The sequence below is a fragment of the Temnothorax curvispinosus genome, unplaced genomic scaffold, assembly GCF_003070985.1.
Source record: "Temnothorax curvispinosus isolate PA1 unplaced genomic scaffold, ASM307098v1 QBEX01010774.1, whole genome shotgun sequence".
NCBI lineage: Eukaryota > Metazoa > Arthropoda > Insecta > Hymenoptera > Formicidae > Temnothorax > Temnothorax curvispinosus.
Window position 1 is genome coordinate 45,681 of NW_020220554.1, and position 18,060 is coordinate 63,740.

At 35.5% G+C, this 18,060-nt stretch overlaps 1 protein-coding gene across 1 annotated transcript in view; it reads right to left on the minus strand.

The window, feature by feature from the left end:
* LOC112460735 (venom dipeptidyl peptidase 4-like) overlaps window positions 1-18,060 on the minus strand; it is a gene marked incomplete at its 5' end in the record, with an annotated part of 120,594 nt that overhangs the window by 40,483 nt on the left and 62,051 nt on the right. The window contains 3 exons of the mRNA XM_025025553.1: window positions 1,182-1,417; window positions 2,236-2,475; window positions 6,953-7,122. Of these exons, the coding sequence (XP_024881321.1) occupies window positions 1,182-1,417; window positions 2,236-2,475; window positions 6,953-7,122 (646 nt within the window). The remainder of the gene's footprint in view (window positions 1-1,181; window positions 1,418-2,235; window positions 2,476-6,952; window positions 7,123-18,060) is intronic.

Consider the following 18,060-nt stretch of genomic DNA (forward strand, 5'->3'; position numbering starts at 1 on the left):
TAAATAACGCGGATAACATAGGTATAAAATATTTTTGATTATAGCTAAATTTACTTAGATAGATAATTATTAGAGCGCTGACGGTTTATTTTTAAATTTAATATAATTTTAATTAAAAAAAGCTACAACTTTATAATAAATTTTCAATATATTCTAATGTAAATGCCTAGTCAGTTATTATTTCGCAATTAAAATTTTGGGCGATATATAGGTAAATGACTGAATCAATATTCTCATTCCATTAAATTATACGTCGGCAGCAAAATCGAATCCGCGTTTCTAATTCACAGCAAAAAGAGGTTGAGATCGCCGGAAAGTTTTCGAAGAAATGAAAACGTAATCTATTTGGTTCAATCGCTAATAGTAGATTATCGACATAGAAGTTTTAAGTAATTGGACTGATCTGGCATCTTGAAAGAACTTTCCTGTCGAAAAGCCTCGTATAATATATGTCGCTTATCCAGATATCTATTTTATTAACGATCTGTGCTAACGCACCCTTATCCAATTCAAGATTCTCATTATCTGCATAATTCTCTTTCGCATTCATAGTAGCATGTTTTATTTTTAATACTAGACACTACAGACGCGCGCGCTTCGCGCGCGCCATTTAGCTTTAACATTATGCTATTATATAATAATCGCGACACGACGCGGGACGATTAACCTCGCGACACGACGCGAGCTGTCACATCACGACACACACGACGCACTACACGCACGAAACTCGCCACACTCCGCGATGACAGTCCCTCACGGGATGAAGCAAGCTACGGCGCGGCAATCAATCGAGATAGCCATAATCGGCATCGCAGAAAAGAGGCTTCAATTTTACGATACAAACGAAATTCACTCAGGTAACACGCCTTTTTTAAAAGTGGATCGGCTAAAAATTTACATTTGTACGCTATAAATAAACACATCAGTAAAACTAAAATCGATAACTTGTCAAAGTACGACGAAGTATCCGAAATAATCATTCAATTGTTGTAAAAGTCAAGTTTCTAAAAATAAAGATGACTTATATCGATACAGACTTAAAAAATCAGATAAAATCTGCGAAACAATGATTCGTTCAATTGTGTCGCGAAAATCAAGTTTCCAAAAATCTAGAGAAATTTAGGAAAGTTACTTAATTAGCGGCGCAGGCGGTTTGTGGAATAGATTGCGTTTGTACTTACAGATACGAGTCCTCCCGATCCCAGGACACTATCTCCGTCACGACGAAATAGCCGGAGGTAAGGGCGGTGGTAGTCGGCCTGCCGCTGGTTGCATTCGTAACCAGCACAGCGTGTCGCCAATTGCTGCCGTTCTTCTGTTTCTGCGGTAATATCAGAAGGAACGACGTACCGTCCTCGCTGAATATAGGCGCTTCGAATTGCTCTACCCAGCCATTTTTCTCGCCATATGAGAGCGCCTAGGAGCAATCAAACGTTCCTTCGGTCAGCAAATTGTATTCCGTCAATTTAATTAAGTCGTATCGCCGTTCATGAAAAAAAAGGGTCGCTGTTAAAATTCTCTCTTTCGCCGTCGCGTCGATGTGCTGGTATTCTCGAAAGATAATGTTGTACTTCTCGCAAAGATCCACGAGCCAAAGTTCAACAAGCGTATTAATAAAGTGATCCGGTAAAAAGAAACTCGTTCGCTTTTCTCCTTTTAACGGATACAAAAAATGCACGAGTAGTCAAACATCGTATAATTACGGCTTCTTGGAGCCGTTTTTACTTTCTTTGTACAGACATTTTAACGCGGCAGCTAATTCGCACGTTCAATGTAAAAAAAAAAAGAGAAAAACATTGTTTCACGGGAGAATTATTTCTCGCAATACGAAGTTAATTTCACGCTTCTTAACGCGAGATTAAATTTATCGCAGAATTTTCTAACACGAAATCTTTACCGATACTTGAAATTTGTAACGCCCAAGTTCCTCGAGAAACAGTCGCGAAAGACTCGTACGAAACTGCGAATTAGCCGAGCCGCGGACGAGCGCGCGCACTAATTAAAATACTATTGCCCAACTAAAGGAAGAGCGCTCGCCTAAATTAAGATTCGCGAAAGCTCGGGAAAAGAGAACGCGGGCTGCAGAGGGAGAGATAGAGAGAGAAGTCTTCGTAATGGGTATTATACTATCAAACGAGTCCCTCCCCCTCTCTCGCTCGGACCTCGCGCAGTATCCGGAAGATTGTCTCTCTCTTTCTCTCTCGCGCGCGCGTGCGAAAATGAAGAAATACTTACTATCGTGCAATTTGGCAGCAGACTGTCGACGTCGCAGAGCTGGAAATACGCCCTATTCTGCACCCGGTTCATCCAGGTCGCGTATACGAGGCTGTCCGTGGGGAAGTCCACTGCCGACAGAATCCTCTCGGAAGTAGACAGCTCCGGCGGATGTTCGATCTCAACCAGAGTCACGTTACCCTGCACCACCATATCGAGATCGACGCAAAATAGTTTGACTGTTGGATTCGTCGTGCCGCTCTGGAACGGGAATAAGACGGATCTCTCGTGAAGATGGATCGACGTCGAATGGCAAAGTAGCAAGGGTAATGGACGGAGAAAAGTGCGCGTGTAACGATAAAGAAAAGTGTACGGTCCAATCGATCCGCTAAGTGGGACAGATGGACCGCGCAAAAATATTATTTGTATATAAAACACATTTCTATATTCGGTATAAAGGATAGAATTTTTCATCAATTAAGAAGTTAATTTTGTTTTAGCTGCAAGAACAACTTTGGACGTAAAAGATTATAGAGCTATAGTTTCGCAGGGAAACGTAAAGATAATCAGGTGTATATTTACAAGAAGCGCAATTTTCTTACGAAATGCGTGAAGTTGTTGTTTGCAAAGTTGTTTGCGTGAAAGTGTTTCAATGAAATTGGAAACATAAATCTTCGATTCTCCTGTCTGCCGTGGCTGTTCATTCACTGATTACTTTAAGTGCATCTGAAAATCCTGTCTTTTTAATACCGAAAGTTTTAATGACAATCTTGTTTAATCCCCAAGATACGGAGCGCTGTAATTGTTGCTCGCGCAGTGTTTATTCGTTTGTTCGACTCGGCGATATTCCACTAATATTAATTTACCGACGTATATATAGAGCGGCTTCCTCGCTTCATCAAAAAGTAACACGACGCTTTGGCTGTTTGCGCGCAGCTTAAGGATGACTCTTGATTACGTTTTAGTAAATTCAAGAAATTTCTCGTTTTCCATCCTAACTTTCTTGCGAGACAGTAGTAAGCGACGTTAATCACGTGAAAGACGTGAAAACTTCATTATTTGATAAGCGTTCTTTCTCTTTGGTAACGAAGCGAACTTAATATAATTAAATTTTCAGAATAAAGTTTTGTAAAAAATTCTAATTGAGTTATGTATACACGAGTTACGTAAATTGCATTGTGCAAGTTGCTTTCATATTCCGTTTCACGCATGTAATTCTCATTGAATGGTTAATTACACGCGAATTTTCCATTGATATCAGTCCACTTTTACGAACTATACATGATTTAGTAAACTAAGCAAATTTACAATTTTATTGTCTATTATGTAGCAATTAAAAGGGAATTCATAACGTCATTTCGATAAAATGCCGAATTTTTGAAAGCGATGCAAACGCATATTCCTCGCACTTAATGCTTTTGTCGATAATATAGTGGCATTTTCCAAACGGCGAATTTGTGTCGCGAGCTATTTCGATTCAGCAGTAACAACCTATTTTCGAATCATAAAATAAAATTATTCGAATCGCTCGGTCATATATTTGCATTTTATTATAATTTCAGGGGAATTTGACATTTTCGCGCAAATGTAAATATTTATAGAACAAACTCGTCTTTTTGCGATATATTTCCTCTTTGGCTGTGAAATGAATATTAATGACAATTTTATTTGCCGCGGTCACATCGCGAATAAAGCGAAATCGACGGAACTTAGGTAAATAAAATTCACTGCATTTTTGTTAAAATATGTCTCGTTTAAAGCGCGAGCTTCGAAGCACAATGAAGTCGCGAGAAAGAAATCCAGATAAATGTACCCGGGAAAATGACGGGAATGGCGGTTTGCGCGTCAAGCAAAATGAATCACCCGGCTGACGAGACCGTGACTCTAATCCAAGCAAGGCTGGAAGTTTATGTAGAATCGCGCATCTTTAAAAGGTGGCACTTTGGAGTAAAACTTCATGTCAAACTTCGAATTCAATCGCGCGTCTCCGAGAGGGAAATCGATTTGCCGTGAACTTTATTCGAGTGTAAGCGAATGGCAAAAATACCGGGGGCGCATTTGTCATGGAGACCGTACGGTCTCCATTTCGTCTCCGTTCAACCCGCCCATTATGTGGACAGTGTATCAGAGAAATAATATAATTACCGACGCAATCTCCTTTCAGAGATAAGTCTAAGCGAGATTCTTATTATTTTTTGTCGCGTAAAATCGTTATGAAGGCATTGTGAAAGCCTCTTTCAATTTTAATGTCCTAAAAATTTTTAAATAGTTAAAATATGTATGGTTAACTCTAGTTCGCCACACTCCGGTCTAGTGGACTACGTCTATTAAGCTGACACAGCCAATTCAGCACAATCGAATAAAATTTATACAGAAATTTAGTGCTCTTTTGTTGCTAATTTGTTGCTCAATTTCCAATTTTGTTGCTCCAGCCGTTTCGGAGAAAATAGTGGCTGTGCTAACTTATGTTTAAAGTTAGCACAGCCATTCAAAAAATTGTGTTAAATAAAAAAATAGGACATAATCTTTTAATGCTTTTTTGTTGCTAATTTGTTGCTCCATTCCCGATTTTGTAATTTTATTTTTAAATACTGGAAACTACCCCCAAAGCTATTTCTCCTTAAAAACATACTCTAAAATTGCAAATTAATCAGATATTAATTAATTATGTTCAAGATTAGTTAATTACGTTTTACTGATTTTATTGCCAACCACTTGCATTAATTCCGATTTTGTTGCTCCACCCTTAATGCTTAAAAACCACCCTTAGCTTATCCTACAGCAGCACAACACCTTAAAATTGTAAATTAAACAAATTTCCGAATTGATTATGCATCCTTGATTTTGTTGCTCGCTATTTTTAACAAATCCGATTTTGTTGCTCTACCCTTAATGCTTAAAAACCACCTTTAGCATATCCTACACCAGCACAACACCTTAAAATAGTAAATTAAATAGATTTCCGAATTGATTATGTATCCCTGATTTTGTTGCTCGCTATTTTTAACAAATCCGATTTTGTTGCTCCACCCATAATACTTAAAAACCACCCTTAGCTTATCCTACAATTTACAATTGTACAGTACAATTTACAATTGTACAATTTTAAGGCGTTGTGCTGGTGTAGGATAAGCTAAAGGTGCTTTTCAAGCATTAAGAGTGGAGCAACAAAATCAAATTTGTTAAAAATAGCGAGCAACAAAATCAAGGATGCAACATAATCAATTCGGAAATCTGTTTAACTTACAATTTTAAGGCGTTGTGCTGGTGTAGGATAAGCTAAGGGTGGTTTTTAAGCATTAAGGGTGGAGCAACAAAATCGAATTTGTTAAAAATAGCGAGCAACAAAACTAAGGATTTTTCAAGTTTTCTAGTTTTCATATAATAACATCACTTTCTTAACCTGATATTATCATAAACATCTCATTCAGACTTTGTATTTACAATTCCTACATTACAAGTTTAAAAATATTAATTAAAATGAAAATCACACACAAAGCGACAAAGTCGCACGGTCTCATAAACAAATAATTGTAGCTATTATAGCTAGGGTTAATAAATCTATGATTATTTTTACGGTATATTAAATAAATAGCATAATTAATACTCTTTTCATGTTAATGACTTCTGATGTTCCTGGCAAAAAAACATTAAATGTATAAAGAATAATATAGCTTTGTTAATAAGTAAGTATAATATTTAAATATACAAATGAAAACCTTATAATGGTCGCACAGTTAAATTCGTAGTGTCAAATTGTACTCCATTTAAGTAATTTTTAACCATTGTATAAGTCGCCACTGCTCCTACTCAATATGTCGTTAATTTAACTAAAACAATAGAGTTAAAATAATACTGTTTTGTGTTAAAATAATAAATTTCGACACACGTGATGATTAAAAATAACAAAATGTTATTTAACTCAAGGTATCTATTGGTTTAAATTTTATCCTTTAATATTTAACAGTGCGGTATTAAATGTCATTCCTGAGACTTATTCGTCTCTACTCCTTATTCCTGTATCCAAGCAAACTTTCATCTTACGGATTGTCGTACGAAGACAAAGATGTCATTCAAAGGTTGAACCAACGTCGGATATTTTTCCACGTCTTTCGCGTCACGACTTTTTGCGACGGTGTCAATCGCGAGTCATAAAAAGACATTGAAAAATGTAAAGATGCCACACTCGCGCTCTTCTCATCTTTTCAGGATGTAAACTCCGGTTTGATGGCTTTTCATATCTCGGACGGCGCGGTGCGACACGAAGCTTCGCGGGGATGCAAAGTGGGAAAGACGCTTCTGAGAGCGTCTAACGCCCGGAATCGCTGCCTTTTAAAGAACCGTTTTGTTTTTTTCCCCACGAAAAATTTCATTTTCCCTGTATGCGCAAACGCCTTTTCACACAGGTAGACAATCAATTAAAATGGCGGATATTAAAAACGCAAAATATACCAGAAACGTATCACGCATGAAACTTTCACACGCAGAAAATATATAAAACCTATTTATTATTTATTCGCGGACGCAAAAATATCTATATTAAAATTTTCAAATGTATTTGAAATTTATATAAAATCTTCAAGCTACATATCATTTTTTAATTTAACGAATAATTTTTCGATAAGAATATGATAATGAACAAAGATAAATTAAAAGTCGACGAATTAAAAATATGGCAATGCCAGAGAAAACATTTCTTTATCGTACGTAAGCGGAATAAGGTTCATGATGTACTTACTTTAGGGTAGTGAATCGGTATCGCCGACGTGTATTGGAAGGTTAAGCTTCCGGGATATCCGTAAAATGGTATGGTCATAATAGGAGTGCTCGAGTCGTCGAAATAGCCGAAAACCAATTTAGTGCCGCTGGGAGAAAACCAGATCGCCTTGTTCGAGCTGAATACTTCCTCTGTAACGCAACAAAAGTATAAAAAGTTAGTTAATATATTATTAAATTCATATTTCCTTATATATATTTATAAGAAGAAATACTTAAAGCAAGATATACGATATACAGTGCTGGTCAAAATTTATTATATATGGAAAGAGAAGTTGTTACTTTAATGAAGAAAGACGTAAATATTATAAATATTATAAATATTATACAATTTTATTTTAGCACTGTTATTTTATGCTTTGATAGAAATACTTCGAGAAAAAAAAACAAAGATCTTAATGATTTAATTAAATAATTATTATTAACAATAATTATTCAACGTCAATTAAATCATTGAGATCAAAGCATAAAATAACAGTATCTAAAATAAAATTTTACGACATTTATATACATTTATACATATCTCTTTATTAAAGACTTCCCTTTCTATAAGCGATGCAATACTTTTGATCGGTACTGTATATGCAATTCAATTCTACAATTTCTTTCATAAATTTGAAGTCATTATGCTGCTGCAGATATGTGAACATAGACTGTGTAATAAGTTTATTAGCATCATTATTGGATGAACGGAATGTGAATTTACGAAAGAGAACGCGCTTTTTATTTCATCTTAAACCCGCACTGCAGTCACGAAGTACATTCTCGATGCACTGACGTGCACTAAATAAAGTGCAGAGAGACTCGTAATAACCCTCCAGTTTTGCCTCTCGCGTCTCTTGCGCTTTAGCGCAAGTGAAGTCTCTCGGCGATAAAAACTTGACGAAGAAAATTATTATGGATGTTATGCGTGTATCTTGTCGACTTTACGGTACCGTCGTATTTTTCTGCCGGCTGCCGTTGGACCCCGTGACATCTTTGCGCTAACGACGAAGCGAGAAATTGCGACGATCGTTCTCGTCCTCGTAAAAACTCACAAGCAAAATTCATCGCGCGGGGCGTTATACCCGGTATAATTATAGAGTGCACTGAGCGTGTAGAACGTATCTCGACTCCGGCTCTCTCGTCCCTTTTTGTATTTTGCTAAATAAAGCATGAACGAGAGAGGGTGAGGAAGGTACTTCTGTCTGATATTGGCACCCTTGCTCCATTTTTCTCCATCGTCGCATAATTATCACCCCATCAGGAACTTGTGTGTACGTGTTAACTTTAAGACTGACGCACGCACGGAGTACACGAATTACAATGCGAGATAAAACGGCCAATAAGAAATGAAAATAATAACAACGAAAGCCTTAATTATCATTTCCATCATATATTTCCATCATATATTTTTATACAATTATAAAAGATAAAATTATATGTAACGTAAAAAATTACATAAAATATAAAGAGTATAAAATGTAAAATTACAATTAAAATATAAAATGCAATCTTCAATATCTTCTTTCATTTAATTCTACTTAGTACATAATTTTACCACTTATTGAAAGGTAATCTAAAAGTTATTATATATAATAACCCTTTATAATAACCCTTGTTATATGTGTCTTTGTTTATAATGCCTTAAACTGCCTTAAAGTACAATCTTCCCTTTATCGAGTTTCAGAAAGTAGGTTCCCAGAACTATCGTCGCTCCAATATTAATTTTACGATAAGTACTCGATTAAAGAGCTCGCAGCGCGTCAAAGCATAATTCCGCGCAATGAGGAAGCAAGAAGTAATCAAGATTCTCTCTCTTTGTAAACTTCACAAGGAAAGAAAGTTCAGGCTGATCTACCGGCGCATTGCGTAATTATAAAGCTCCACCAAACAAGCGGATATATACTTCCGCTATCCCATTATTGCAGAATAAATAAAGCGTACGCGAGCAGTAGACTCGATTAAATTTCAGTATTTCAATGCGTTTACCTCTCGCGAATTATACTTGTAATAAAATGAAACAAGTTCTTGATACACAAAAGTAGAAGGACTGTAAACTGACCGTAAACCACGAAATTTTTGTCATTTTCATTAACGTATAGCATCAAGGAACTTTCATTACTTTTTTAATTTACGAATTTAATTTACTTTACCAATAATCTAACTTTTATCTCCTTTGTACGCGAACAAAACTGGCTTAGCTCACACAATTCGGTTCATACAAAAAATAAAGTTTACTTAAATTGCGCCTGAATTTGCGTTAAATCATATCGAATTCATAAATTCATCCTAATGTAAATTTCCACATGTAAATTTCGGGGGACGTTAAAACGCCGATTTTTCTCAAATTTTTTACAGTTGTTTCAAAATATGAAAAAATTTGTCATTACTTTTAACTCAAATTAATTTTTTTATTTTTTTTTAATTTTTTAAATTTTACACAAGTACACGACTTTAAAGCAGTATTTCATAAACATAAATGTACCTGAATTTTTGTAACTCGGTACATATAGAACATCAAAATAATAGTTTAACTGTTTTTTTCCTATTGGGCATTAAGAAGTTTTAAGGGTTATAGTAACTACCCTTTGAATTCTTCTTTACTTTCACATAAGTGGTTCTGTAAAGAAAAATTGATGAAAAAAATATATAATGTGCAGATTTCAGGGTCTTGATTATAAATCAGAGATTTATTTTGCAAAATTCAATACTTGTGTAAAATTTAAAAAATTAAAAAAAAAAATAAAAAATTAATATGAGTTAAAGTAATTTTTTCATACTTTGATATAAGAAACAACTGTAAAAAATTTGAGAAAAAACGGTGTCTGATGTTACTCGAGGTTTACTTGTAAGGGATAAGAACATCACAAGAAACTATCGAGATTTGATACACACTTCGCAATTAAACTTGTATTTTATGCAGTTTTCTTTAGCGATAATACAAACAACAAAACGATTGACATCGATTCCAATTCAATGAACCCCGAGAGAAGCATCTATATTACGAATTTCCTTTTATCCGTCAGTTTCGATGAACAAAGTGCATACACACGGAAAGGATCTCCTAATTAACCGATGCCATCTTTTTTCTGCACATTCCCCCGACGAAGGGAAACCGCGCCGCCGATGGTTCGAGGGAAAATCGCTGATGTAATAAGCGAGTTCATAGAGCGTGCAGTAACGTCGGAAAGGAGCCGGACGAGCTGCGAAGGAACCAAGCGGAAGCTCTTTATTTCGTTTCCTTTCGAAAGGAGAAGGGGGGGGGTTGGCTCGCGGACGCAGTAGGACATAAATATCCAGTTTGCAAGCCGCGAGGGTGTTACCGTATAAGAATAAAAAAGAACAAACAGGGAAGGGAAAGAAGGTGGAATTAACCCCATGATGCGTGTCCTCGAAATGAAGGTTTATAAAAGGTAAAAAAAAATTATCGCGAGATATTTAATTCAGATAAATTGCAGAAAATTCGTGGCAATCTGGGGACTACTGGAGGACAAAATTTCATTAAAATTACAGAGAGGATCGTAAAGAAGAGAATAATTATTACAAAATCTAAAAGACTCTTTCTCTCTCTTCTATATATTTCAAAATTGATTAATTTCTCGATAAGCAATATAGATTCATAAAATCATAAATATGAGCAATAAAGTTGTTCCTCGGGAAAATGATTGAAGATATGGGCTCGGTACCTGAAACTTTAGATTTCGGTCCTTGAAAGTTCCATAGTTAAGGCCTCGCGCTATAAATCCGCTTCCGAGAAATCGAGTCAGAAAAATGAGAGAAGATAGCATATTTGGAGAACGTCTGCGGAGAACCTTAGAGATACTCCCGCTGAATTCAGCTTGCGATGTTGCAAGACAGAAACGAGACATGAGAAGAGGGGCGGTAAAAAAGCTCTGTCGCTGGCAAACCCGAAGGAGCAGAAGGCAACAAAGGGAAGAACCGAGTAGTGAAGAGAATGGGGAAAACAGATCGCGCGGGGCGAAGCGGCGGAGGGCGTGGAGAGGGGGGGAGAAAAAAGAAGAAACGCCGCGGCGAGGAAGGAAAACTGCACAAAGACGCGATGCTGCGTTGCGCAGCTCGCTGGACGTGACGAGGGAGAGAAATATCCCGAGGGTGAAATTCCGGATGGACGGGTACGTGTGTACGGGTATGCGTCTATACCGTGTCACGTACGTATGTGTGTGCGTGTATCGAAGACTATACGACAACGGGGCCGGGGGATAAAGACGGGCTGGATCTGAATGGCACGCGAGGAAAAACGCGGCGTTGCGCGCGCGCACCAAGAAAGTTTTGTCGAGCGACTGATAGATCCGGTTTGGCCAGCCGGCCAATTACTCACGTCCGCCAGTATCTATTCGGGGAATAAACTTTTTATGGCTTCTCCCGTGCGATTTTATTGAGCCGCGCGACGACGTTAATGCGACGCATGTAAGCTCGAATAATTCTCCCGATGGGCGATTTTCACCATTTTATTTTATGAGGGTGAGATCGTGAATGGCAAAAGAATTAAATAAAAATGCACTCGGTCACATTTAGATTCCTCAATATCCGTCTGTTCGCTGCATATCGATTTGCCAATATAGTGATCACAGCCGATAAACACACAGGTTTGCGCAAACGTCACGCCTCACAAATATTATATTTTGGAAAGTGAGAAAAAAGAGCGGAACACTTTATCTTTCTCTAATCTAAATATTTGATACGTATGTATACCGGGTGAGAAAAAAATCTGGAACCGGTTAAATATCTAAAAAACAAGACATTTTAGGAAAAAATGTTTCATACATAAGTTGTATGGCTTCAACAAATATATCAAACGGTGGTACTTATTTGATCTTGAGCGTAAGTATAGAGGAGCTTTCAAGGTCAACTTTAAAATTTTAGAAAGAAACCGCCAGTTTTTATTTAATATTCTTGTAGCTGACATTGAGAGCTTTTTAAAACACTATCAATAAACTTCTTTCGGTTGAGTACTTTTTGAGATATGTTGACAAAGTTCAAGTACCGCTGGCATTAGCATTAGCCAAGGTGTACCGCGTGGAGGTTGCACGAACGGATTTACATCTTATTGTGTGTGTGTGTGTATACACTTTAGCTAATGCTAATCCCGGCGGTACTTGAACTTTGTCAACTCATATCTCAAAAAGTATTTAACCGAAAGAAGTTTATTGATAGTATTTTAAAAAGCTCTCGATGTCAGCTACAAGAATATTAAATAAAAAGTGGAAGTTTTCATTTAAAATTTTAAAGTTGACCTTGAAAGCTTTTTCATACTTAAGCTCAAGGTCAAATAAATACCACCATTTGATGCATTTGTTGAAGCCCTACAACTTATGTATAAAACATTTTTTCCTAAAATGTCTTGTTTTCGAGATATTTTACCAGTTCCAGACTTTTTCCTCACCCTGTATACGTAACAGGATAAACTGCGCGATGTAAAAATTATAGATATCAAAATTATTAAATGGGAGAAGCAGCGCAAGAGCCTGCAAATATCCAACGCGAAATGTTTACAAACAAGTTTTACAAACATGCAAACAAATATTATAAAACAAATTGCTTTCAGTCGCTGTTTTATCACTGGAAAAAAATTTTTTACACGATATACGTGACGCAACACACCCGATGCAGGTGCATCGTGCGCGGATGACATAGGTTAAATAAATTCTTTCGAAAACGGGACGAGATGAATCCAAACCTTTCTCCGGAAGATATTCCCGTCGTGATTGTCAAACATGTCGCGGGAGGAAACGAGATAGCGCGCCCTCAGAACGGCGCGACGGAGCAGGAAGAACGTAAAAATCACTGCTTACGCTCCTCCGCTGTCGTGTTTACGATTTTGCAACAGTAACGCATATTCCGTGCATAGAATATAAATTCCTGTGCGCAGCGACGTTTCCATCCACGGCACGGGTAGAATCTACACGCGCGGTACCCGAGGAGTGGGAGGAGGGAGGGGAAGAGGGACGACGGCCGGGATGGGGGAGAAAACATTTCAGAAATCGGGATCCTGTGAAGGGGACGGTACCATTAGCCAGCCGGGATTTAGAGAAAAGGATTTTCTCTTTAAATCCCCGTCGCTCTATTAATGTCACATCTGCCATTGTTAAAAGAAGAGGGGAAAGCGGCGGATTTCCATTTTACACAAGATGTATTGTATCAGCGTCAGGTCGATCGCCCGCTAGCAGGTCTCTCTCTCTCTCTCTCTCTCTCTCTCTCTCTCGGCTAAGTGATGATTTTGCGGATACTTGATACCGCGCACCTCGTTTTACTCGCTCACCTTCTCTAATCGTAAATCATGTCTACGTTAATCCGTCGAATAAGCTCGAGAGAAAACGAGGAAATTACTGGTACAGAAACGTACTTATTTTTGTTTAATAAAATACCGTGATATTTGCACGTCATGTTTGTTTCTCAATGGAAGGGAATGATAGGACAGTAAGCCCGACCAAAAAGATTGCGACACGAAATAAACGCAAAATATCTTTTACGAATAATACTCTATATCATCAGTTATCCTTTCCTTATCTTCCCACAAAACAAAGAATATTAGAAATCAACATCTTGAAATGTTGATTTTATGTGTTATCTTTTGAACATTTCCGTTTAATATTTTTAAAATGTTTCAAAGGCATTATCAAATAATGTATGCAAAATTGTTTTAGAAAGATATTGACTCACTGAAGTTATTCGTAATAATGTCGATAGGTACAACATTAGAAACTACATATTATAAAATGTTATACGTATATATGTACTATTCAATATCGCTGCAATAACATTCTATTTATAATTTTTGTCTACTGGGTTATTAATGAAATATTTTTTGGAAAACATTACAATAAAGTCACTAGAGAATTACGCTAATTAATTAATTGTATTTACAATGCAATAAGTCGACGAGCGTTGTAATTGATCGAGTGGCGCGGTGGTGAAGTAGACTGGATCGTTGTACCTCAACAAAACGTCTTTAATAATTAATCCAGCACGGAATGCGCTTGACACATGGTCTACCTTCCACAAATTTCCCGTATAATACGGGTTTTACTCGTTTGCCGCGTAATTTACTGTGGTATCATCATAACCATAAAATACGGCGTCTTCATCAGTATCTGCCGCGTAACATGAATAACCCTTCCACGCGATGTGTTACGTCAATGTGGATACTTTATCACATTCACGTTTGAATACGTGGAATTTCCACACGAATAAGAAATTACTAAATAACGTTAATTTAATATGCATATTAAATTAGATTATATTTTAATATTAACATATACTAGTAGCTAATATTTAATTTAATTATTACATATGCATATATGCGCTACTTTCTTCTTATCTAAATAAATTTAAATAATGATCATTATTAATATAGTAAAATTAATTCTCCCGTGCTCCAATTAAAAAATAAATTAAATTCTTCGTAATTTCACAACAATAAATATTATCATTAACCTTTAGAGGACGGGAAGCTTAGTTTTAGGCTTCAAACTGTTTACGCGTTAAATATTATCATATATAAGGGTTTTTTGGATCGTTAAGTTCTATATAGTTCCGGGAATCTAAGATACAAGTGAGAATGAGCCAATTCTGAAAATTAAAGTCGATTTCCGAGAATTTAATTACTCCTATCTTCTTAGAATAACTCTTTTGTGAAACCTTTAGATATTATGTCCCCTCTACCTTTACTATTTTCTTACTCTAACTTTACTCGTAAATAAAATTTTTTTTCCACAAAGTCCTCCTTATGAATTTGTTTGCATTTTTTATGAGCTTTAAAATATATTTTTATAACGAGATTTTGCGAAAAGTATTTCTATATTTCTCATTCGAAACTAAATATAAATAACAATTTATTTGAAATGTGCAATCATATTTTATGCAATTTATCCATCTTCGTTAACGTACCAGATGAGAAGCCTATTGTTACACTGTTAAATTCGTAGGTATAGGGTCAAATTATACTCAATTTGAGTAATTTTTAACCATTCCTATAGATTCGCCACTGCTCCTACTCAATATATAGTTAATTTAACTAAAAAACAATATTAATTTGACTAAACCAATAAAGTTAAAATAATACACTATTTTGTTTTAAAATAATAAATTTTGACGCATATAGTATAGTTAAAAATAACAAAATGTTATCTAACTCAAGGTATTGGTTTAAATTTTATCTTTTAACATTTAACAGTGTATTATAGGCTCCACGGGGGTCGTTTATTTTTCGTAGTATAACACTAACACATATAGAAAAGTTATAAATAAAAATCATAAAAAGTTTGCCCATTCTCTAAAAATTAAGAAATCTTCTAAAGATTAAGAAATTATTATATGTATTAATGGAATATGGTTTCCTCTATTCTCTTTGATTTTACAACATGTATCAGAAGACATCGTTTTCGAGAAAGAAACATCCTTGATTTCTCATGACGCATCGATCTCGTGGTGAATTCTCTCGTCCAATCGATTTTTGCATCCGAGTGAAAATTTCAACGCGCGTAAACCAGTCTATTTACCATAGTATTATAGTTAAGAAAATCCCGAAGCTACCGTAGAAGCTAAATATACATATGTCATCAGCGAAGGCCACGATTCTACTGACGGGAACAAAATATAGGCTGTTGAGAAATTCTTGGCGTGCCTCAAGCGACGGTTTGACACTTTATCGACGACTCTTTCGCAGCTGTTCGACTGTGTAAAATCGCGAACGAGGTGCGCGCAGCCATACACAAGATGAAACGATTTTGCGTCGCCTGCGGTTATTGCGAATCGATTTCTCGCAGCATAATAATCGCCCGATTATTTTTTTACCAATAAATAAATTGTTATTAAAAAACTCATTAACACTTTAAATTTTTTTAATTAAACATTCCTGGTATTTTTCAGCCTTCTATTTCATTTAAATCTTACATAAAATAATTATTCAATCTATAGAAAATATTTTTTCGATTAGTTCTCTCTTTTCGTTCAAGAAGCTCTTATACGCGACCTTTAATATATGCCACATGTGGACGATTCACTAATTAATTGTCATTTTCATATTAATTAATCATTGCCATTCGTAATGGATTTAACGCCCGATAACGTAGTTGGCAGTTTGTCACTAGCTCACGCTACGTACACGTACGGTGCATTCAAACGCATTCCAAACATGGACGTCCGATAGCATTTCCGGGACATTACGACGTCCACAAATACTCGGAGATGTCGGCGAAATATTTAAACAACAGCGTATATGCCAGATGACATCCGCAAATTAGTCGTATTAAACATGATTATGTGTAAAGAATGGTATTATTTTATTAAGAGAAAAATTCATCATAAAATATACCTCCTAATTTTTTCAAATGTGTCTTTTTACAGTTCAGTGTATACTCACAAATTTTTGATTTTTTTACACTGTATCCTAATATACTTTTTTATGCAGGCTGTTCTGAGGAACCGATCATTAAAAAAATATGTAATTCCATTTTAAAAAAGTGCACTTGCATTTTTTAGGTACATCGTTGCATTTATGAAAAAAGTAAACTCGTAGGAAAGTAGACCTTCTTATACCATTCAACTTTTTTTGTATCACTAACCAAACTCGAAATATAATCCGTCCTAATTGCGTGGCTCACCCGTAGTATAAAGTCGTTGAAATGAAACATAGACTTGGGTTGCTGCGTCGTGAATAGTGATATCACTGGAGATGGACATCCGCCTAAATTGTAGGGGTGCTTATACAGGTTTTACCAAAAGCGTAGAAACCCGAAAATAACTTTTAAAAAAATGCAAAAATATCGAAAAACACATATTCCAATATTTCAAAAAAAATTAAGTAAACGTCCCAGTGTCCGACCACATTGGAGAAAAATACTTACTATTTATTTGAACAATTAAAAATAAAAATAATAATTATTGTAAAAAAAAAACTTTAATATTTAACAATTAATTGAGGGAAAAAAAGTAAACCTAATTAAACATTTTTGTATTTAAAAAAATTGATTAAATAAGCATGTGTCTGTTGTTTGTCAAAATGATGGCCAATTGTTAACAGATTCGTTAAGCGTAAGCATGTAGCTAATAGTATAAAAATTGAATATTTAATTATATATTGTAAATTAATTAATCAATTATCTAATTTTAAAAATTAGTCAGAAACTCGTTTTGACGAAATTCATCCTAAAAATAACAATTATATAAAACGATATTTTTAAGTGTCCCGATACTGGTACATTAAAAGTATCAGTAGTCCCAATCGCCGGACGCATGTGCGAACGCAATTTGTCAAAAAATGAGAGGTTAGTGTCATGCAGTGTCGCTTGTTGTAATCAATAGATTTTAACGGTAAGTATAATAATTACATGTTTTTAAAGGCATTTAATTGCATGGCATGTGAGACCTTTTAACCCTTCGTGTGTAACGTCGGGTCACTCGTGCCCTGGCGAAAGTGACTGTCCCCTGTAGCTCGAAGGGAGGGGGGGGCGGGGCCAAACTATACTGAAAAAAATTGTATACTACTAAGCTACTAGCTCCCCAAGCGCCGACGGTCTAGTGCGTAAACAGCCGTTGTGAGAGCCAGACGAAATTTTGAAAGTGCACGAGTGACCCGACATTACACGTTACGTTGATTAAAAATAGCAGGTGAGTAAAATGTTTAATTTAATTTGGATGTTTTTTTTTACTAAAAATTCATGTTCTTTCATTGGGAATTGATAGATTAATCTTAGTTATCGATAAATAATATGTTTTGACTGTGCACAATAATTTAGCCTTGATATAATTTTTTCATATTTTTCATATTTTGTACTTTTTTATAATTTTGTAATAAATAATTGTGATTGATTACATTTTCATGAATAAAATTGATTAAAAATGAATAAAATGTGTATTTTACTGTAATTTGTACCTATTTACGTACTTTCAAAAAACGTGATTTCGATGCTCAAAACTTAAGCATCCCATTAATTTATACATATTTCTAATATTTTTTTCTTTAAAGTACTATTCTTAAACTTTAATTTTTTTTTTAATATATTAATTTTTGCCAAAATTACGATTTTTTGAAAAAAATGGTCCATTCTTCACGTTTTTATTTGTTTA